The sequence below is a fragment of the Xiphophorus couchianus genome, chromosome 21, assembly GCF_001444195.1.
Source record: "Xiphophorus couchianus chromosome 21, X_couchianus-1.0, whole genome shotgun sequence".
In the NCBI taxonomy this organism is placed as follows: Eukaryota; Metazoa; Chordata; class Actinopteri; order Cyprinodontiformes; family Poeciliidae; genus Xiphophorus; species Xiphophorus couchianus.
This window is the reverse complement of record NC_040248.1, coordinates 2151733-2174739: the sequence shown is the minus strand read 5'-3', so window position 1 is coordinate 2174739 and position 23007 is coordinate 2151733. Positions and strand designations below refer to the sequence as shown.

The 23007-nt window shown below is 40.8% G+C and overlaps 1 protein-coding gene across 3 annotated transcripts in view; it reads right to left on the bottom strand.

Annotated features, from left to right (window-relative positions):
- Window positions 1-23007, bottom strand: part of LOC114136750 (disco-interacting protein 2 homolog C-like) — a 51066-nt gene that overhangs the window by 18024 nt on the left and 10035 nt on the right. The window contains exons 2-18 of one of the 3 annotated variants that reach the window (XM_028004987.1): window positions 18003-18065; window positions 17378-17503; window positions 16301-16426; window positions 12964-13254; window positions 12181-12303; window positions 11120-11266; window positions 10292-10411; window positions 8157-8354; window positions 7169-7260; window positions 6287-6397; window positions 4140-4263; window positions 3958-4067; window positions 2873-2975; window positions 2661-2725; window positions 1699-1792; window positions 1489-1608; window positions 605-719 (exon numbers count right to left, since the gene is read on the bottom strand). In XM_028004987.1, coding sequence (XP_027860788.1) covers window positions 605-719; window positions 1489-1608; window positions 1699-1792; window positions 2661-2725; window positions 2873-2975; window positions 3958-4067; window positions 4140-4263; window positions 6287-6397; window positions 7169-7260; window positions 8157-8354; window positions 10292-10411; window positions 11120-11266; window positions 12181-12303; window positions 12964-13254; window positions 16301-16426; window positions 17378-17503; window positions 18003-18065 — 2128 coding nt within the window. The remainder of the gene's footprint in view (window positions 1-604; window positions 720-1488; window positions 1609-1698; window positions 1793-2660; window positions 2726-2872; window positions 2976-3957; window positions 4068-4139; window positions 4264-6286; window positions 6398-7168; window positions 7261-8156; window positions 8355-10291; window positions 10412-11119; window positions 11267-12180; window positions 12304-12963; window positions 13255-16300; window positions 16427-17377; window positions 17504-18002; window positions 18066-23007) is intronic. The other 2 variants (XM_028004989.1, XM_028004990.1) reach the window with 2 other exon arrangements.

Here is a 23007-nt window from a genome sequence, read left to right as displayed (position 1 = left end):
AGCATAAACGTGTTTCATTGTGAAGTTAAAAAGATTGTTCAAATAAAAAGCTGAAAAGTGTGGAGTTCACAATTTTATTCACACTGCAAAAACACAAAGCCTTTCCAAATGTTTTTGTCTAGTTTCTAGTGCAAATATCTTAGGACATTTGGAAACAGACTAAACTAACTTAAAAGCAACTTTTCAGCAAGATTGTCTAAATAAATAATTCCTTAATGATAATGAAAAAGAACTAGTTATAAGTGAAATAATCTGCCAGTGGAACTAGTTCTTTTTTTATCAATTGGAAGGAATTATTTACTCATAATATCTTGCTCTGATATCTTGCTGAAAAGTTACTTCTAAGTTGTTGTTATTCTTATTTCAATTGTATTAAGATATTTGCACTAGAAACTGGACCATAACATCTGGTAAGATTCTGTGTTTTTGCAGCGCAACCTTCCTGACATTTTCAGATTGTTATTTGAAAATGATCAACTGTAGAACAAAATCTGTAAAACTCTTCGTTTTCAGTCTGTGTATGCGTTTGCATGCAGGAGGAATGTGAAGCATGCTTCATGTTTTCAGATTTCTGCATGTAAAAGAGCTGAGGCAGAACGTTTACCTCCTGATGGCGACCGTCAAGGCCTCGGGAGAGCTGGCGCAGGGACAGATGACCTCTCCCCTCAGCCCTTTGGTCTGAAACACGTTGAGGAAGGCGTCACAGGAGGAAATGGACCCTAAAACACAGGATCACCCACAAACACTCAGAATAACATGTAAAAAAAAAAATAATCCAGATGCATTCTGCACCAATTTGTCTGGCTGATACAGCAGAAAATCTCAAAAATATTTTTAAAAATCCATTAAGCATTTTTTGTTATCCAGTTATTAATTGGATAAAGTAAAATAAATAATCACCAGATAAGTCCTGCTCTGTAGGACATCAACTTTTCACATGTTGATGTTAGAAGTATTTTGTAGAAGGTATCCTTTGCTACAAATCATGAAGCGTACTTTAAAGGAATGCTCCTGTTACATTTTATGTAATAAAATGCTTATTTTTTGTATTTTAAAAAGGAATTTAATTATTTGCCTTTTTGTATTTTTTCATGTATTTCTAATATCGCATAAAATAAGCTAAATGGTAAAGAAAAAAACTTTTTTTTATCAGATTAATCATTGGACTAATTGATTAATCATCAGACTAATCAATTAATCAGACTAAACAATTAATTGGCAGACTCATAAATCGTCTGAATAATCGTTTACTAAAATAATTGCTGCTGCAGCTCTAGTTTAAGACTCATCACAGATTTCATGCCTGTAAAGTAAAACGTCTCATTTTTCATCAGATGTTGGTCTGATTTCCATTTTTTTCCTAAAGGTTTTCAGAATTGAAAACCTTTATTGTACGACACGTCCACACAGAGACGTTCTGTTCTGACCCAGACGTCCCCAGACAGTTCCTCCATCTCCCACCAGCAGAGAAGCTGAGCAGGAGCTTACAGGGATTGGAACCGTCGGCCACCAGCAGCATCCGCAGCGAGCTCAGGTTGATGTCTTTCTGGTCCTTGTGGGCCACCAGAGCCCAGTGCATATCTCTGGACTTGACGCAGGCCACCTTGGCTGCAGGTAGAAGCGCACATGCAGGAAGTTAGCGTCTAATCTGACTGACAGGAAGGAGAGGAGAGCCGAGCGACAGAGGAGGAGGCTGACCTTTGTACTGACAGACCTTCTGGATCCACGACAGAGGGTTGACCTTCATCAGGGAGTACGGCACGCTGATCACATGCATCATGTTCATCACGCTCTGCAAACACACACACACACACACACACACTCCAGCTTCTGCTTGTTTCCTAGCTAAATATCCAATTTAAGATTTCTAAGATAAACTTCAAGACGGGGTGAAAACAAATTTCTAGGTGTCATTATTGACAATAAACTCAAGTGGAAGCCACACAACAGGTACGTCCAAAGCAAAGGCTCAAAAAATATCACCTGTTTAACAAAGCCAGGTCAGTCACAGATGACATCACATTACTGTTCATTAATCTGAGGTAATAATTACAAAAACTACACTACAGGCATTTACAATACTACAAAAAAGAGCAATAATAGTAATTCATAAGATGCGATATTTAGAAAACACTACTTGTAAAATCTAAATAATTAAAATTAATTGTCAGTGAAACTACAGACAGCTCCAATACTTCACAAAACCAAAATTAAACAATTACTGGAAAAGAATAAAAATGTTTATAAGTTAAGAGGGAATCAAAGTTTAAAATATGCAAATTAAGAACTACTAGAATAAACGTTTTTGTATTAATAAGCGGAGTCAAAAACTGTTTGACTGTCCCAACATAAAACTGGACGAATCATCATATTATTAGTGATTATTGTTGGATCCGATATATAATATCAATAATCAATTATTGTTGGTGTTTTATATTGATGCCAGCTTTGTTTTTTGGTGAATTTTAAAGAAACAATGATTGTTCATCCCCTCTAATTAAAATTAAATAGATGCTATTAAATATGGGTTTGGTTGTTATATATGTCTGGATATATAAATGTAAGACTACTACCACTGATGTTTTCACATTATGCTTCACGTTGGAAGTATTTCCTGTACATATTAAAGGAACAGAAAAACGTCTGGTGTGTGTTCTCACCGTCAGGATGCCGTGCCACAAGCCCACGTCCTTCTTAAAGTCCAAGACGTTCACTATGGTTTCAGCTGGATCAGAGGAGGAGAAAGGGTTAACTCCCCCATCAGGGCAGGAGGAACTGCTGCATGTGTGTGTGTGTGTGTGTGTGTGTGTGTGTGTGTGTGTGTGTGTGTGTGTGTGTGTGTGTGTGTGTGTGTGTGTGTGTGTGAGGATACCCTCGGTGTAGCTGCAGGACTGGGTGAGAGCCTGGCAGTGTGTTAGCAGAGCGATCCTCGTTACCGTGACGCCCAGAACGCTGCCGTCCTTACAGGTTTTATACTGACAGGGGAAACAGCAGATGGAGCATCGCAGTCAGGAGCTTTCAGCGTGAAGCTAGCAAAATCTTTAGCTTTAATCTGAAACATCATGCAGTTTAAATATAAAACAGATGAATGTGTCCTTGATTCTGCTGCAGATCTTCTGTCAGAAATGTTTTACTCAAATCTGGAAATCATCCCAAATCAAGTTTGCTTGTTTTAAGTCAGTAATTAATTAGTACTAGTTCTATTGCCAGATTATTTCATTTATAGCAAGACAGTTCTCCATGTTTTAGGTGAAATAATCTGTGAATGTTGTTCTGTGAATCTCCCTCAGACTCTTGAATGGGTTTTGCTTCCTAGTTCTATCCAATTTGTGGTTATTTTTTTGTTGTTTGTGCATCTTTTTTCCACCACAGATCTTTCTTCAACTAAACTTTCCACAGGGTTGCTTGGGGATTTATCACCCGTTGATAAACAGAATTCCATAACAAGAGCTTCTGTGAAATTTTAAAACAATAAAAACTTTTTCTATTACACTTTTCCTTCCACTCAACTTTCCATTGATAAGCATGGATGTAGCACTCTTTGAACAGAGCCAGCTTCTTATCCTTCTTTAGAGTGGGTCAGTGACAATTCCCTTCATCGTGTCAGCCATAACATAGGCATTGCAGGACTTTGTTTTATTTAAAAAATTATTGGTTTTATGTAATATTGTAATTTTCTGAGAAACTGATGTTTAGGTTTTCATAAGATGTCATGCAAAATCAGACATAAATAAACCTGAAATATGTCACTTTGTGTGTATTTCAGATGCATAAGGTGGCACTCTTTAACTGAATTAGGGAAATAAATATTTCTTTGTTGGATTAAATATTGAATTCATAAACTATAAAACTATAAAACTGAAGCTGTGCAAGTTTCAGTGCGTCTGACAGAGGACAGCCGGTTCTGATCCAAACAGGGAGCTGCCGGTTCTGATCCGGGTCCGTCTGGAAGCTCACCTCTATGTATGCGGTGTCGTTGTTTGCGTCCTTGATGTGCGGGAACCAGTCTCTGGGAGGCTTGGAGAGATGCTTGGACTCCGTTACAAACCACAGCAGCTTGGGCCATCCTGCAGGGGGCGCTAACATGTAAATTCCTGCTGAACGCAGCGTCAGCCATGATTAATGACCTGCACTCCAACCTTTGAATTGTGGGATCTCTCCTGTTGCGCTCTTTGGAAGACCCTTATGGCAGGCATCGCTGGTCAGCGCCACGGTAACGCCACAGCTGCCCAATAAAAACCCGATCTGCTGGCTGCCGGCATCCTATTGGACGACAGAGGGAATAAGGAAACGACATTTAAACATTTAAATCAACAACTTATGTGTAAGATAAAGGGTTTGAATACTTTTAGAGACGGACCAATCAATCGGTTGGAGACCAGAACAACTACAGAAAATATGACATGTTTTCCAGTTCACTCAAGGATAAAAAGTAAAATCTAGAACATTTCTAGAACAGCGCTGCTCTTTATGGCGGCACGTTCCAGCAGCTCTACTACATTTGCTCTGATTTATTCTTTTTTCAGACTTTTATTCATCATTTTTCATGTTGTATCATTAAATATTTGGACAATTATTCCCTCTGGGTTTGGATGCTGTGAAGCTGGAAGGATTCGTGGTCTTACGTTTTTACTTTCAGAAAGCTTTTATGACAGGTAACCATGGCAACAAGGTATTGTTTCACAACTGGGAGCTGCTGATTAGCATCTCAAACGCTCAACTAGTTCCTGAACTACGACCCCAAATCCCACAGGAGCTGAAAAGAAGGAAGTTCAAACCATCCGTCATTCTAACCAACGGCCAGACAGATTTAAAGAGGAGCAGCAAAAACAAAGGAGGAGGATTAGCAGCTAGCTAACAGCTGATGATGTCATCCAGGACATGCCGTCCAGTTCCAGGAATAATCTAAAAATTCCTTTATTTTCTGCTAAACTCAAATCATCAATCAGGTCTGCAGAGAGAATCATTGGGGCTAACCTTCCCTACATCCAGATTTAGGGTCACAAAAAGAGCAGCTAACATCTCTGCAGACCCTACACATGCTGGACATGCTTAAAGTAAAAGTCAGCACTGAAGAGCACTATTTGTAAAATAAATAAATGTTAAAAAATTCCATATTTGTACCTAATGTTTCTTGTTTGCACAATAATCTTAAACTATAAAAACACAAAATCTTACCAAGTATTTTTGGTCTAGTTGTGCAGATTATTCCACTTATAATAAGACATTTATTTTTCTATGTTCTCAGTAAAATAATCTGCCAGTGGACCTAGAACTTCTCCAATAATATTAATGACTTAATGACTTAAAGAAAAACTCCTTTATCTTGCTGAAAAGTTAGTTATAAGTTATTTTTGTGTGTTCTAGGATATCTGCAAACTAGAAACTAGACAAAAACTACTTGGCAAGACTTTGTGCTTTTGCAGTGTAGCCAATAAATCTGATTGTAAATGTTGCATGACAACGTCTGCAGGACATTTTCTTCTCTTTTGTTTCAAACTTTTAGACTAAAACAGGATCAATCATAACTGGACTCATCAGGTCGGACCTCAAAGAAAACTAAATGGACATGAGCAGGAGAAGCCTGATTTGTGCGTTATTAATTTATCTAAAGCTTGTAAATAAACTGATGCTTGAGCTGCAACGACATTTTAAACCTTGCAGCAGAAACACAGGCTACCGGCTGGGGGGGGTTAAGAGAGGTGGACAGCACGCAGCAAGACATTTTCTTACTGCAGCAAGTAATCAGAGTGTAACCATGCCAACCGTGACAGGCAGCACGTCTCGGTGTTGGCTCCCAGATTACAGCAGAGGACTCGGTGTGCTGAAGCACAACTGACAGCTGGAGGCTCAGTAAACCGGTAGAACGAACGTGTTTCCAGATAGAAGCTGCTGTCAGAGGACAGACAGACCTCAGACCGGTTCACACCGCAAAGGTCAACTACATGACCCCGTGTCCCAACAGCAGGGGGACAGAGGGGGAGGGGGTGTACAGACACATGTTTCTCTTCCCGCTGCTCCCTGTTCAGACCGGATTAACTTCTCAGGAATACTTGTTGCCAAAAACAGATAAGAGCGACGATCTGAAGTAGTTTTCCCATCATCACCGACAGGACAGAAACACGTCCAGCAGGAGGTTAGAGGTAAAACGCTGACAGGGACGAGGCGGAGGGGATTAACGTCACACATCACCTGACCTCCAGCTGGGAGCAAAACGAGGAACTCAAAGACCCAAGAAGAAGAAGAAGAAGAAGAAGGAGTGTCTCTGATTGGCTGGCTGACTTACTTTGCGACTCAGCGGCACCTCGATGGGAACAGGAACCACTTCAGCCAGCAGGCAGCCGTAGAAGGCCACCATGAAGGCTACTGGGTCGTTGTTAGGAAACACCAACGCCACCTGCAGGAGACAGAGAGAACAGCAGAGAGGCATGGTTTAACCTCTGGTTCAGCAACGCAAACAAACGAACGCAAAACTGCAAGAACACAAAATATTACCAAGTATTTTTGTTTTGTGAAACTTTATTTTGTTTATGACATTTTTTCCATGTTGTAAGTGAAATAATCTACCAGTGGAATTAGAACTTTTTTCATCAATATGAAGGAATTATTGACCTAAAACAAGCTTCTATATCTTGCTGACATGTTATTTCTAAGTTTTGTTTTATTTCAAATGTACTGAGATATCTAGAAACCAGAGAAAAATACTGAAGAAACTATGGATTGTTTAGATCAAAGCATGTGTTGGAATGGTCTAGTCAAAGCCTGGTCCTATATCAAACATCTGCACACTCACCCAATGTGACAAAGATTGGCCTATTCTATTTTGTAAATAATATACATGTCTGCCACACTTCTCTTCTGATTCTTGCTAAATTTACCACAAAACATCCCAGAATAAATGGAAGTCTAAAGGTTTAATAAATAAATAAATAAAAGTCTGTTTTAGTCAGAATGAGCAGATGAGTTTCTGTCTGCACTCAGTTTCACATTTGCTTTATTTCTTGTCTTACAGATGGTGTTACTTAGGAACAGAACACCAGGCCAATCTGGCTGAACGGATCGTAGATGTATTTTTATAGAAGTCAATATGTCGGATGACGTCTGATCAGAGGCTGATTCATGTAGGGAGACAGAAAGAGGAAGCTGTGAGGGGTCGGAGGTGACTCACCCGATCGCCCGGCCGCACCATTGGCTCCTGCTTGCTGCCCAGTTTGTGGAGGATGTTGTAGGCCAACTTGATGCTGCGTGACCACAGCTTCCCTGCAGGGGGCAGCACAGAGAATATGAGTGTGGAAAAGTCCACAGGAAGTCAGAATGAGATTCTTTGTTCTCTGCCTTGTGAAAAAAACACTAAAAAAAAAGGAAGAAACCACCATCAATTGATTCAGTTTCTATAGGTGATTCAGCTCCTAATAAACTGACAGAAAATCAGCCACAGGAGAAAGTAAGTACACCCTTAACACTTTATGCAATTTTTAAGACCAAATGATCCTGATTAGTTGATGATCATTAAGTCCAACCAGCTGCTGCTGCAACATTTGGACACAAGAAGCCAAATTAAAGATGTTTGGTCAGAAAACAAAACCCAGGTTTGGAGAACCTGCACTTTTCATCAGTATTAAGGAATTATTGACTTTAAACAACAATAAGCTCATACACTCCTTGCTGAAAAGTTGCTTATAAGTAGGGTTGAGTGATACAATCATCCAATATGATATGGCCGTCTTTAACAAATCTAGCAGATGATTGGCAGTGATAAGCCCCGCCTCCTGACTCTGATTGGTTGTTTTCGGTCGGGGCATGTCTTCAGACTGCATTAGTAGCTCCAGCAGAAGGTGGAGGAGATAAATTTTTTCACAGATTATTTGTCTCATAAACTGTCATCACTTGGTGACAGTTTAAACAAATATGGAATAAAAACTATTTTTGTAAAAGTTACATAAAATAGCTTCAACTGGGATTTATCAAGACAACGATTAATCAAAATTCTTATTATGAAAGATTCTTTTTACAATAGATGATAAACAATATGACAAATGCCCACCCCTAGTTGTAAGTTAATTTTGTCTTATTTCAGGTATATTAAAGTGTTTGCATTAGATTTCATGTTTTTGCAGTGTGCATGTGAGCGCCACGCCCGCTGAGCGTCTGCTTACCGTATGTGAGGACGTAGAGGGGTTTTCCCGCTGTGTCCAGGCTGGTGAGGCAGGGCGCTTTGGGGGAGATGGTGCCCCAGCGCTGCAGCGCCGCCTCCAGGGAGGGGGGCCAGTTAGTGACCACGCCCAGCGGCTCCCCCCTCACCGGCATCATCTCGGCCCCCTCCGGCCGTGGCTGGTTGGGGTCTGGCTGCTGGACTGGAGGGGAAGCAGAGAGATGCTCTGAGTGTCATAAAGTTTTAATTCCTGGTGCGTTCGCTGTTGCAAAACCAACATGGCTCCAGTAACCGACGGCAACGAGGCGAAACAGCTGCGAGGCCGAACACACGCTGCACCTGCTGCTGACACGCGGCTGCAGGACGAGTTCATGAGCAGAAAATCCATCAAACTGTGACTTCATGCAAACTTCAGAGGTGTTAACTGTTACAGGAGCTGTGAAACTATTCACCTCCTTTAGTCAGGTTACAACCACAGATTTTAATGGATTTCACAGGAATTTCATTTGATAAACACAAAGTAGTGCATCATTTTGAAGTGGAGGAAATTATTCATGGTTTACAAATTAAACACAACATAAACGTATTTACAGAAAAGTAATTTTTTCTTCTCTCAAATCTAAAATGTATAGATTCTTTGTACAAAATCTACTCTTAATATTCAGCAAACGGCCTTTCTAGAGTCTGGATATTTCAGTTAATGATTAATCGATTACTAAACTGGTTGATGGTTATTTCAATAATTGATTAATTTGTATAATTGCTTCATGTATTTGGATCCTTCTTGTATAGGAAGTAAAGAAAGTAAATGACTGCTGACTGAAAATGAACAGAGAGCAGGACAGATGGTGAAGTCTGAGCAAACCAAGCGTTACGCCTCAGAGTGGCTCAGGTCAAAGGTCATCTTCATCTCAGAGGTTCTGTAAACATTTATTCTCCATCTACGGCTTTCTGACCTTAATTATGTGCATAGAGAAGCATTCATCATGGATTTTTAGAAGGGAATTAACAAACCAGAAAATTCTCCAGGAAGATATAAAAAAATAATATCAACCATAAAGTTTGATGTTAATTTCAACCATGAGTGAAACTTTATGAGCTGTCAAAGGTCTGCCAGAATGTTTTTATTGCCAAAATATTTGGTGACCAACAGGATTCCCTCACATGACTCCTTCATGTTCATTTTAAAATGTAAAACATTAAAGTTCATTATGAAGCTCTACAGTGAGAAAACTTTAGAAGTCTGAGAGACTAGGAAGTATTAAAGGAAACAAGGAAGAAAGGATGGAAGAGAAAAAGAGGAAGGAGGGTCGGCATAAGGGAGCAAGGAAGGAAACACGGAAATAGATGAAGAAAAAAATACAAATAAAAAAACAAACAAAATGAGAGAAGGGGAAGAGGAAGTACATGGAGAACAATTAACCAGACAAGCAATGAAGAAAGGACACAAGAAAGGAAATGAAACAAGGAAGGAAAGAAGTGGAGGACGAAGAAGCAAGGATAGAACAAGGAAGGAATAAAGGGAGAAAGGACATAAAGAAGAAAAGACAAAGGGACAGAGAAAAAACCACAAGAACAAAGGATAGGAAAAAAGTAAACGGAAAAAAGGAGGAAGGAAACATAGAAGGAAAGGAATGAACAAAAGATATAAAAGGAAACAGAAAAAAAGGATACAAAAAGTAAAGGAATCAAAGAAATGGAATGAGGAAGGAAGTTAGTAAGGAACTAAGGAAGGAATTAAATTTTTCTATATTTTTATTTTATCTGCAGCAGTGGCTTTAAGGTTCTAACAGTGACATAACTGTAAACTACGGTGTGGCTTCAGTTTCCACGGCAACTATTCACCACAGAAACTCTTAGAAAACCGTGCAGAGGTTTAAGAGTCACGACTCGGCCTTAACAGAAAACAGTGTGCTAACTTCCTCTCAACGTGGAGCAGAACAACTGCAGAGACAAAACTGACAAAACTCCGTCAGTCTGGATTCTGTCAGAAAGAGTTAGAAGTTAGGAATAAAATTAGGCGATTTTTAGTAATAACTCCTCTGGAAAACGAAGCATGTGTTGCTGCTGAACTGAGAGTTAAATGTGAGTGAGGACCGACAGGCAGGAAGTGATGCAGACATGACGGCGGCATCTAACCCTCCAGAAGCTCATCAAAGTCGTCGACGAAGAACTCGCGCAGCGGCGGCCTGCGGGGCTGCTTCAGCGTGTTGACGAGCTGCTGGATCTTAGCCGACACCCGACTGCTGACTGGAACACCTGGATGAAGCCCAGCAGAGACAGCAGGCTGAAAACGGCTGGAAAACAGAGCTGGAAACAAAACGGCCAAAAACCACAGCCAGAAACCAAACGACCAGAAAACACAGCCGGAAACAAAACGGCTGTTAATAAAACAGACGGAAAACAGCTGGAAAATACAGCCAAAACAAAACGGCTGGAAAACAGAGCTGGAAACAAAACGACCAGAAAAAATGGCTGTTAACAAAACGGCCATAAAACACAGGATCAGAAACTATTTCATCTGGAAGACGCTAACGAGGCTCAAACACCAACTGATCCAGAACTGCAACTCTAAAATGCTAATACAGAAATTCATTATGGAGTCATTATTTCAGTTCAGGTCAAAGGTTAAATACCAGGAAGGAAGGAAGTGAAATGAGGAAGGAAGGAATCAAAGAACTAAAAAGGAAGAACAGCGGAACGGAAGGACAGAAGGAAGTGCGCTGCACTTCCCGTTTAAAATGCTGCTTGTTCTATTGGCCTCGCCCCCCACTTCCTGTTTACAGATCTGCTGGTGGTGCTGGACCCCACCCCCCACTTCCTGTTTACAGATCTGCTGGTGGTGCTGACCCCACCCCCCACTTCCTGTTTACAGATCTGCTGGTGGTGCTGACCCCACCCCCCACTTCCTGTTTACAGATCTGCTGGTGGTGCTGACCCCGCACCCAATTCCCGCCCTTGGCTCACCGTCGCCGGTCTCCATGCGCTCGGCGTTGCCGTACTTCTGCGTGCTCCTGGCGATGGTGCCCATGTTGGACATGTGGTGCCGCTCGGTGTGGGAGTGGGACGAGTCCGACGAGTATCCCGTCACGTCCGGCTGCGCCGAGTGGTTCTCTGCAGGAAGACGGACAGGAAGCAGTCAGTCAGTGCCACTTCCTGTTGGCGCTACGCTCCATTAGACCCGTCTGACCGTCACTTTGTGTCACATCCTGCCGCGCTCAGCAGTCTGCTGTTTCATGACTCAGCGTTTTGTTCATGTAAACACTGATGTGAAGCGAGCAGCTTCTCCAAACATTGTCACATAATCTAGTTACATCTATAAAAATCTGATGAAGTTATTATCATAAATCATCAATATTCAGCACGGTTCATTCACTTTTCAATTTTAAATTAAAAACATTTTCAAGGAAAGTTTTTAAACAGAAGGATAAGGTAATCTAAAATATATCAAAATGTTATATTTTAAAACATTTCTGTAACACACTCTATAAACAAAATACAAATTTAATTTTAAAAAAAAGTCCCAATTTCAATAACCAAATTGAGATGATCAATAAGTTATTAGGTATAATAAATATTCATTACATTGAAACAATCCAGACAAATCATGTTAAGTTAAATGAACTTCCTGCTCATATTAATGCTTCAAAACAAAGAAAATTGCAACAAAAAAATCTATAAAAAATGTTTCCGCAGAAATAATTTAGGTAATTCCCTAAAATAGTCAAATTTAGCTCGATTTAACTACAGATAGTGATAAAAATGTCTGTCTTTAGCTGTAAACAACGTTTTCAAAATGTTCTTTTAATCAGATGTTAGATTGCAGTTTGATTATCAAACACATTAAAGGTTGAAAACAATGAAGCATTTAAAAAATGTAAAGCACCGTAGGAACCCTGAAGATGTTTTACTGAATAAAAGGTAAAAAAAAATAAATTTAGGTTTGATCTTTGTGAAGTTCGGATCCGTTTTTGTGTGAATTATTCCGTAAGCCGGATTTGGACGCTCAGCTCCCGGTCTGGACCTACCCTCTGACTCCAGAGGCGGCGGCCACAGCATGTCCGATCCAAACTCACAGGACCGCCGCAGAGAGCCGCCGTTCTCCGCCACGCTCAGAGCGCCCTTCCTCTTCAGAGACAGGTGGCCAATTCCTGCAGAAACACAGCGCTGTGTCAGAACCGGGTCAGAACACGAGATGCTGCAGGAACAAACGCTGTGACATGGAGCTCTAGTCACCCTAAAATCCAGGCTAAAATACTTTATTCATTAAATAAAACGTTAGAACTCATTGAGTTCTTTAAAAGGCTGTTGTAGAAGCTGACGGCTATGGGCAGGAAGGAACTCCTGTAGCAGTCTGTATTACAGTGGTTCCCTGGAAGCCTCCGACTAAAGACACTGTTGTAATAAATACTCAGCATTTTCCTAAATTTTCTTCATTTTATTTTGTGGCTCTTGATTGAAACAGTTTTAATTTGTGCTTTCTCAAGGAGTTTTAACCAAATAAAGCTGAAAAATATAAGAATTTGAGTTATAAAAAAAATTAATTTATCTGAGAATTAGGGTCACTGCAGACAGAAAAAAATATGTAAATTTCCACCAAAAAACTTAGATGAACCTTGGATGAAAGCAAAAATTAAAGAAAAAATTAGATTTTTGAAACTCAGTAATGTCCAAGTTTTTTCTAGGAAATTTCGGAAATTAATCTAAAAATTTCTGAGATTAACTTTGCCGGAAATATACTGCTTTATATATATATATTCAAGTTTTAGGCTTTCATGGCGTTTCAGCCGGTCACAGGCTAACGTTCTAACCGTGATGCGACTGTGACAGCAGGCTCTGCTGGTGGTGCGGCTGGCCCAGGTGAGGGTGGCCCAGGTGCGCCAGGTGCGCGATGTGCGTGTGCGCCAGCGAGTCGGCCAGCCGCCCGGCGTTCCCGCTGCCTCCGCTCTGCGTGGACGACGACGACGAGGAGGTGGAGCCCAGGTGGGCGGGGCCGAGCTGGGAGGGCCGGCTCATCCAGTGCTCCATGCCCGTCATGTCGTCGCCCGGACCCGCCTCCTCCTCTGAGCCCGACGACGAGTCAGAGCACAGCGGCGACAGCCCTGGAGAGTCATGGGAAGATGTTACTTTACACACAGCAAATACCAAAACATTCAACATGACAGGAAAAGTTTAGGAAAGAAAAACTCCTTTACCTGCTCAGTCAATGTTATTTTTATAGCAACATGCCAGATCAAAGTGTTTTATACCATAAAAACACAAAAATACAGTGTTTTTATTTGTTAATGTAATAATACAGTAACCAAATATGAAACAAGCCAATGCAAAAATACATCTAAATGAAATTAAAAACTAGTGATGGAACTCAATTCAATTGTTTAATTGATTTGACTGCAGACTTTAATTAATTAATTAATCACATTTTAATCAAAAACCATACCTCAACGAAAAAAGCAATATTTTAAATTCAAAAACACTTTTTGCTGCAAAATTATTAAATAAATCAATTATTCTTTTTAGGCAATGTATATGCTGTTGTCCGTTGCTGCTGTTTGTGAATGTTGCTTGTGCGTCAGATAAACGGGTGTACCAGAAACATGTGAATACAAAGGTTCTGGTCAAAATCTTTATATATATAAAAAAAAAAAAATAGAAGCTATTAAAATTTTTCACCCATTAAAACTTTTATGTAGTTAATTAATAAAAACTTCTACAAAGAAGGGATGATTGTTTTAAATGTATTGTTAAATCTGTGGGGTGAAATGATATATTTTTGGTTTTAGTTCCTCTGTGGCTGAGTATCTGAGGAGGAAGAACAACCGGTATTGATTTGCTGCTAGGTGCTGCTTTGGATTTCTATGGTCCTGTTTTTTCTTGGATTTTTGTTTCTGTGCTTGGATCAAAGCAGCTGAGACTTTTTGTTTTAGGACAGGCACAATGTTCCAGAGCAGGCGGGAACACGAAACGTTAGAAACGAAGGTGAAAATCCCTCCATTCCTGCCGAACTTCATGAGAAAAAACAAAATATTCCTGATGGCAGTTTCCAGGAAATGAAACATAATGTTCCTGCTGGTCTAACGCTTCACATCCCTGATTAAGATGTACAACAATAAAATCATTTATTAAAGCAGCAATAAAAATCCCAACCTGTAATTGTACGTTTATTGACAGGCCCACAGCATCACAGATTTCCCACCTTACAGTGAGCCTGAGTTGCTTTTTCTAAAGTGTCTGCTGCCAAAAAGCTCGACCTACTGAACAAACACAAAACTAACTCTAGATCCCTTCATATTTTCACATAATTACTGCCCAGACTGTGACATAGAGACGTTAAGATAAGTAGTTACAACATATCTGCCATATTAGAGTGACATGTTCTCTTTTCTTTCCAGTTTTGAAGAAGAGAAATTAGCATCTTGCCCCACAAGGAAATCTGATCAACTTAAAATATTTTTATAAAAAATCTTCATTAAACTTATTTTATACAACTTTTTGAAATCTGTCATATTTATAAAAAATATTTTCTTAATGTTATTTTCCACTCACAGAATAAATTAACGCTAATTAAAATTTGAATTTTTAAAAATCTTTTCATTATGAAATTCTGCAGCTGCAAAAAAAGATTAATTTATTGAAAGAGCCTTTTACACATATTTACGATTAGCGTTTTTTTCACACCTGATAATCCGGTAAACTGGAAGCTGCAACATTCGTTCCATTTCCAGCTGCTGCGATTTGTTTTCTCCCTGCTGAGTCAAACCAACCAAACGCTTTGAGAAATCTGTTCCCTTCCTCACCTGTAGGGGCGCTGCACCAACAACCACTGAAGGAAACAACATGAACCCCTCTGAAGACACTGAGCGCATCTTCCATCTTCACTAAATGCAAACAAAAGCAAAGTTGCATCCGACTGTACCGGTTGGAGGATTTCTGTTTTGTCTTTGGTAAAAGACAACAAGCCATTTCTCCTGCTAGCACTAGGCTAGCAAGCTTGTTTTGGTTACATTTACCCAAAATGCCGCGCGCTGTCGTTCACTTCCTGCTTTTGGAGCGGTCTCCACTCTGCTTTTTGTTCACATAAACATTCAAACTGGACCAGAGTTCACTTCAACCAAACAGACAGAGGTTTGTAGGCGGACCAGAATTTGGGTTTTGGTTTGATTACAAATTCACATCTCTCCACACCAACCAGTTTAGGGACAAGCAACAGTTTAGGGCCAGAAAACAAAATATTTCAGCTTCCAAACAAGGAATTAACTTATAATTATCTAAACTATGGAGATTATAAATGCAAAAGTCCAGAAAGAAAAAGATTTCCAATAAGACAAATTTGCCGTTGCAGTACTGTGACCTTTCAGTGACTGAGGCAAAAAGCTCAGCAGCTCAGAGACACCAAATGTCAGTAATTAGTGAATCGGATCTTGTGGCTTGTCAGTGAAACAGCCACAAGAACCAATTTGGGTCCAACATGCTTCAGGCGGCTGAATTTCCTGCTCTGAACAGCAGATAATTGTGAGAGCAGCCGATAAGGCCTGGTGAGCGCCGCTGTGTGCAGACATTTAACTAAGTGTTGTCAGAACGGTGGAAAAACACGACATGATGCGTTCAGGGACACGTCAGCTCTACTTAGCCATGTTCTCAAAGGTTAAGGAGCAAATTACAAAGGAACAAACTTATTATATTTCCTTCATTAAGATTCAATCAAAACCAAAATTATTCCATCAACTGTGGTTATGGATGATCTAATGAGCTGATGTGTGAGGTAAAGGTCAGCTGCGCTGGCCGTTTTCTGGACCGTCTCTCAGCAGAAATGCTGCAGAAGGTGACAGGGTTCAGCTTTTACAGCTTCCTGTGGCCGGTTTCTCTGTAAATCCCTCCGTGGGTTTTACATGCCACAGAGAATGTGCCTGGTTGCAGTTTTGGGTGGGATGAGCGTTCCTCTGTCAGAGCCGTCTGAGAAAGCAGAGAATCCTGTCTGAGCACAGGGCTGCTTCTCTGGTGGAGTCAGGAGACGCTACTCATTCAATATGAGCTGCTAACGTCACAGCTAACGTTAGCATCTCTATGAGGTGGATCAGAGAAAAACCTTGAGTCTGCCTGGGAGATGACCTGGTGTAGTGAGAGCATGTTTTGTTTGTGCGCTGTCACCTGGAGGCGTGTAAGCGTCCATGGAGGTCTGGACCACCAGGGAGCGCCGTTTGGAAGGCATGGGCACCGCCATCTTCCTCTCTACGTGTCGCGCCAACACGGCCTGGACCGCCTCAGTGTGGACGTCTGAGGAACAGAGACAAGAAGTCACACGTCTATGGACACACCGGACGACCTTTAGCCTGTTTGTCGTTTTCAAGTTACCAACTCTGAGCTAATTTTCATCTGTTTTTGTGTTTATGTTATGTTCATTTTTAGCAGGACAGACAGAAACACTAAATAAGAGTAAGATAACGTAAGTAAGTCTTCTGATGTAGCCTGAACCTACCTTTTAATTTTGACATGTCGGTTACAGAAGCTTCGTTTCTACTACAAAAATGCACAAAACTTTTTCTATATTCTGCTAATAAGACTTCCTTTAGCATCTTGCAGGCTTCTCTCAGAGTGAATTTGTTCAAATATTAATCTTCCAATAATTTCAAAATTCCTGTCAACTGTAAACATTTTTTAACTCAAAAACACGACGGGCTGCTGGATGGATGACTGCCCTCGCACCCAACCACCAGGCTTAGCAAGTTTTCTGGGGAAAACGTTGATATTCACTTGGAAAAGTCACAACCAGCTAATCCCAGTACTGCACTAAACTAGACTAAACAAAACGTTAGAATTTCTGAAGAAACCTGAAAACTTAACATAATAAAAACTTTTGTTTTTTACCCAAGGAATACTTAGTTAAGCTTGCTTTGAGATTCACTGGCTGATTAGTGCAATTATTTACTTTAATTGTATTTTTCTGTGTTAGCATTTTTCTTAAGTATTGTCAATACTTTCTTCCTATAACATATATTTTCTGTAAAGTTTTAACATTTTTTAACACAAAAACTCCACTGCTGGCCCGTCTCTGCGCCTCTTCCAGCGGGTTTAGCAGGATTTCTGGGGGAAACCCAGACACGTCTGACTGCAGACAGAGTGTGAAAGATTTCCAAGGTGTTGCTCTCAGTTTGTGAAAACCACAATAAAACGGTGCAGCTGGTGTTTCTCTGGGACGTAGCGTGGATCAGGCGGGCTTCCCCGTACCTGATCGGTAGCGCTCGTCTCTGGTTCCGGACGTTCTCCGCCGGTGGAAGCGGGCGGCGGCCGGGGGGCCGAGCGGGGCCCGATGAGACATGGGCCCCTCCATACCTACAAAAGCAGGCAGAAAAGCTTGTGGACACACGGACGGGTTTTTACAGGAACAACATGTATATGCACATGAAAGCAACAGATAAGAGCGCAATAAAGGAAAAACAGAAACATGGAGGTGATTTGAAACGGCAGAAAAATTTTATTTTTCTGACTTCATAACCCAAAATAACCAACATAAAACCAGAAACATGCAGTTATTGCATCTCTGCTCTGCAACAGAACATCTCATCCCTCGACCCAAAGCTTACCCTGGTGTGTGTGATGTGTGTGTGCTTTAGAGGCAGGGAGCGACTGCAGCCTGATCAGCGACTGATTCAGAGGAGCAGGCCCAAGCTGAGCTCCAGGGAATCCTAACCTACATCCACTAATGGCGGCTCAAGACTCCATCAATAGAGTACAGTGTTCAGACTACTGTATTCCTCCTGATAGCAGATCGATACTCCAGCAGCGCTATGGGAATATTTCAGCTGAGTGGGCGAAGCGGGTGTGTGGAGGGGGTCAGAGGTTGCTAAATTACCTCCAGCATATGCCCTGATCAGCTTGGACCTCTTCTTCTCATAACCCTTCTGAGTGATGTCCCCTGTGAACAGATAGATAGGCAGAGAGTGAGAGAGGCAGTCTGGCTGCGAGCGACGCTTCTGCTTTCATCAGATATGTTTTGGTTGCACAGATGATCATCTTTTTGTTTTAGGATAATCACTGCAGCCTTTTCTGTCTCTCCCAGTCTTCAACGTCTTTATCTGACTGTTAATCAAAGAGAAAAATGTGAACATAAAGAAAACAAGATGAGATGAAGCGATGCATGATAATGAAAATGAAGAATGGAAAAACAAGACATAAATCATAACCAGATCACCATCCTCTTATCTGAAATATAGCAAATTTAACATTCAAACAAAGATAACCTGAGTAAAAACAAATAGCAGTCTTTAAATTTATAAATGTGGAAATATGGTTCCCCCCCTCAGCTAAATTGTGAAATAAATGTGATTAACCGCATGGTTTTGGTCCAGTTTCACTAGAAACAACCACAACTGACTGATGCTTCATGCAAAGAATCAATAAATCACTCAAATAGAGCCAAAGAATCAATAAATCACTTAAATAGAGCCTGTCTGGCGATAGGAAGTACGCTAAAATATCCCAGAACCAACACATCAGTTCTGAATCTAAAAGCAAAATTCAAGAACTGATGAAAAACAAAGTGAGCTATGTTTCCATCCAACTATCATGTGAATTTTGAGCAAACTTTAAAAAATGCAAGTCTGCATGTTTCCATCGACTGATTTGTGGACAGTGGGGAACCTTCCCAGGAATGGCCGACCAACAAAGTTTACAACAGCAACAAGTCTAAAACTTTCCAACAAATGACAAAATAACCCAGAACCACATCTGAAGCTCAGTAAGGTTAGCGTTCATGATGTAAAAAAACTGAAGCCACTGCTGAACTATAAACGCTTTCCAGAAATCATGTTGGAAGATCCCTGAGACTTGGAAGGTGTAGATCAGGTTGCAGTTACTGTAAAACTGCCGGTTTCAGAAAATAAAACAACACAACAGTCAAACATTGTGGTGGTCAGTGGTTGATTTGTTCCTGGATGACTTGGCACAATTCATGGAACAGTGAAATCTGCTCTCTATAGGAGAAAGTCAGTTTGTGACCTAAAGCTCTGGACTTCTTTGGTTCTGCTGTCAGAGTTCTGGGTTCTACCAGAACCTGCAGGGATGTTTCAGGCATTGTTCACGACTCCAACATGAGTTTGTGGGTTCAGCGTCCAACAGGAGCTGCAGTGACGGATCGTCTCTCCTGGCCGGATCGTTTATGATTCATTTATGTCCGGCCTTCTGAGACACGGAGTAACAAAGTGCTCCCCAAACAGAACCCAGAGGACGTATGGATCCATACATGAGAGCAAACACATAAACAAACTCATAAAAATGGAAGTGAAGGCGCGAACCAGGATTCAAACCCAGGATCTCCTTTCTGCAAGGCAACAGCACTACCAAACGCTCCACCAAAAACTCCAATTTCTTTCGAAATTCAGTCCTAATTTGAGCTTTGTTGACCATTTTTATGATACTGGGAAAAACAGAGAATAAAATAAAATATTAGTTGCAACTAACACACATTTTCCAGCTCTTCTCTTCATCAAAGTCAAAATATTAAATATGTTGTTTGCCAAAGGAACAATAATGCATAAATAAAACATATTTTATTGTTCCAAAAAAGAAATGCGTCTTGTGTAGAGCTGCTGTTATTTATCAGCGTCATCAATCATGTTGGCTATAAACATCAGTTAACTCCAGTATTTTAGTTTTATGTTTGTTTGAATAAATGTATCTTCATATTTATAGGACCTTGCATAATGTCTTGTGCATATTGTACATAACATGCAGTATAGTTGAGCCTGAAATTACTCCTGCTTCTGGCAGATTTTTAAAAAATCTAATAAAATGTTATTTGTGTAGCACATTTCAGCAACAAGGCCTCTCAAAGCGATTTTTATAAAAACACAGAAATACAAAGTCATAGGACACACAGGCAACAATCGAAACTTTTAGTCAAGTGACATCGTTCATTTTTTCAAAAGCAGCTCTAACCAGGTGGGTTTTTAGTCTATATTTAAAGGCACTCCGTGTTTCAGCTGTTTTGCAGTTTTCTGGAAGTTTGTTCCAGATTTGTGGTGCATAGAAGCTGAATGCTGCTTTTCCACGTTTGTGGTTTAAAGCCATATTAATTTTGCCAACATCTTTCTTCTGACTGGACGTCATATTAACATTTCAGAGCCTCTCAGCCAGAGTCAGGACTTGATTAGAGAACCTGAAGAAAACTAGAGATTAGGGTGATGGCAAGCAGGTTTTCCTAAGGACTGTGGAGACGTGTGAAAGACTCGGTCCAGGATTAACTACCTCACAGAGCAGAAGTTTCCTCCATCAGTCTTAGCGAAGAAACCCAAGAAGCTACATGAGCTAAACGGCGCTCTGCAATCAAAGAGACGACGACATCAGCGGCCGTGTCATCAAACGGAGGGCGGCCATGACAGTGGACAGACACAGAGGTCGGTGGGTGACAGGGAAGGTGAGGGGTTCATTACAGTCCCTGAGGGGGGTCTTCACTGCCATGGCAACCTTACATCAAACCAACACAATCACCAGCTATCAATCGCACCCTACGGTCTGCACAGCACCGCTAATTTCTGCTGATACTTCCTGGTTTCTTCCAATTAAATGTTAAACTGCCTCTCCAGTTGCTGATTATTGATTATTCTTCGGAAGGTCAGGGAGATTAAACAGAAGATGTGTAACTTCATGCTTTACAGTTTTCCCAATAACAGGAGAAAATGGGGAATAATTTGTACTTGCAGTAAAACGATGGATGTTTTCCACTCACTAAGCTATTTTTCTGAGTCGTGAAACGCAGACAAACTACCAGAACACAGGCGGTCAGTCACTTCTCCTCAACCTTTTTAATATCTTATGTTTTGACACACAGTTTTCTAAAATTAAACAAGATAAACAGCTTCAGCAAATGTTGCTAAACCGAGCAGAAGGAGCATCTGTGTGGAGTATTTTCAGCCCTGCTCCAGAGCTGCAGTGGGTGTTTCCTACAGCAGGATGATTTATGTGGAACCCGACCCAAACAAACCAGTAATGAAGGAACATGTCAGCCGCTAGACTGGGACGGGTTCTGGAGGACAATCCGTCTGGGTTCAGGTGAACAAAGAAAACAAGAATAAATCACTGCTGGGTCGAATCTTTCTGCAGACAGCAAGACTAATGGAGGACTGTGTACGTCTGAACACAACCAGACAACAGCTTCTTCACACTAAAGAGTTTACAGTCATGAGGAAAAGAAACACTCCCTCCTACAGATGATTCAGCAAATAATAAAAATACATTATTATAATCTGAACAGGGTTTTACTTTTGAGCTTTCAGCAACTCTTAAAACCTTTTCAAGACTATTATGAAGAAAAATATTATGAAGAGACTAGAAAAGACTGGTGACGCTACAAAGCTAGCTAGCAACAGTATATCAGCAGCTAGTGAAATTGTTCTGCCACAACAAAATTTAAGATGTGTGATTAACAAATTCAAGATCAACTTACATTTTTAAAATGAATTTAAGACTTTTTAAAGATTCACAGACACCCTGCTGACCTAACTTCTATGTAAAGATGCAGAATTTATTAGCGACCAGGTGCTGCGGATCATCAGTGGGGCGGGTCCATAAAGCTGCTCTTTTTCCAGTTTGCTGGCCTGCAGAGTTCAATGCCAAACCAGAAAGACACCAGCAGTGAGCTTTAGAGCAGAAACTGCTGCTTGACATCAGTTTTGGAGGGTATATTAAGCACATTTCCAAACTATTTGACGTCATTCTGCAGCTGTAAGTCTTCCCAGGAAGTCCACCATGATCAGCCCGTGCAAGGTTCAGAGAGTTAACTAAAAAACTCACAAGCTCCATCTTAGACTCTGCAGTTAGCAGGTTAAATGTTCTGACAGGAGAAGTGAAGAAGAATGAACATGTATGGCTGTTTGGAAGGGCTTAAAGGAGAAAAACTACCACTTAGGATGTTTCACTAAGGTTTTTTTTACACCTGATAGTCTGGCAACCAAAGTCACAACATTTGTTACATTTTCAGCTGCTGCGATTCTCTTTATCGCTGCACTGAGTTAAACAAACCAAACCATTTGAGCAACCTGTTCCCCTCCTCGCCAGTGGGGGCGCTGCACCAAGAACTACTGAAGGAAACGACACAAAAACCTCTGAAGACACTGAAAGTAACTTCTTTCTTTACCAAATGTAAATAAAAATGTAGTAGCCTCAGATTTCAGAAGTTGGAGGATTTCTCTTTTGTTTTTGGTAAAGACCAGGAGCCATTTCTCCCAATAGCGCTAGGCTAGTGTTTGTTTTGGTTTGATTTACCCAGAATGCTCTGCGCTGTAGTCCACTTCCTGCTTTTGGAGCTGTCTGCGGTCCGCTTAGTGTTTGCATATGCATTGAAACCGCACCAGAGTTCACTTCAAATGAACCCAGACTGAGGTTTGTAGGACTTCACTTTTCAGGTCTTCATCAGAGTTTTATTACACATTCACAGCTCTCCAAACAAACCGGACCTTCAAACGGACTAGACTAAACAGTGCGGGTGACAATGCATCCTAAAATGATCATCACACAATCTGTTGAGCACGGTGTGGGAAGTGTGATGTCTCGGACTTCTACCGTAAACTCTTCAGTGAACCAGATGTGGTAAAGTAGGTTTCTACCGGAGCAGCGTCTCTGCTGACTTCATGGATAACATATGCTGAGCTGTGGGGAGTCTCTGGAGTGCAGGGAGGAAATATGTGAGCAGAAACACGAATGAGGGGAAAATAAAGCAGATTCGCTGCAGGGCTGTGATGACTGAAAGGTGTCGGTCTGCAGCTGAACCACAGACGACAGAGAGCGCAGAGAAAACGAGCCTCCGCTGTTTTTAATCACCCAGAATCAAATCAAATGGATTGATTTAACTCAAATGGGGA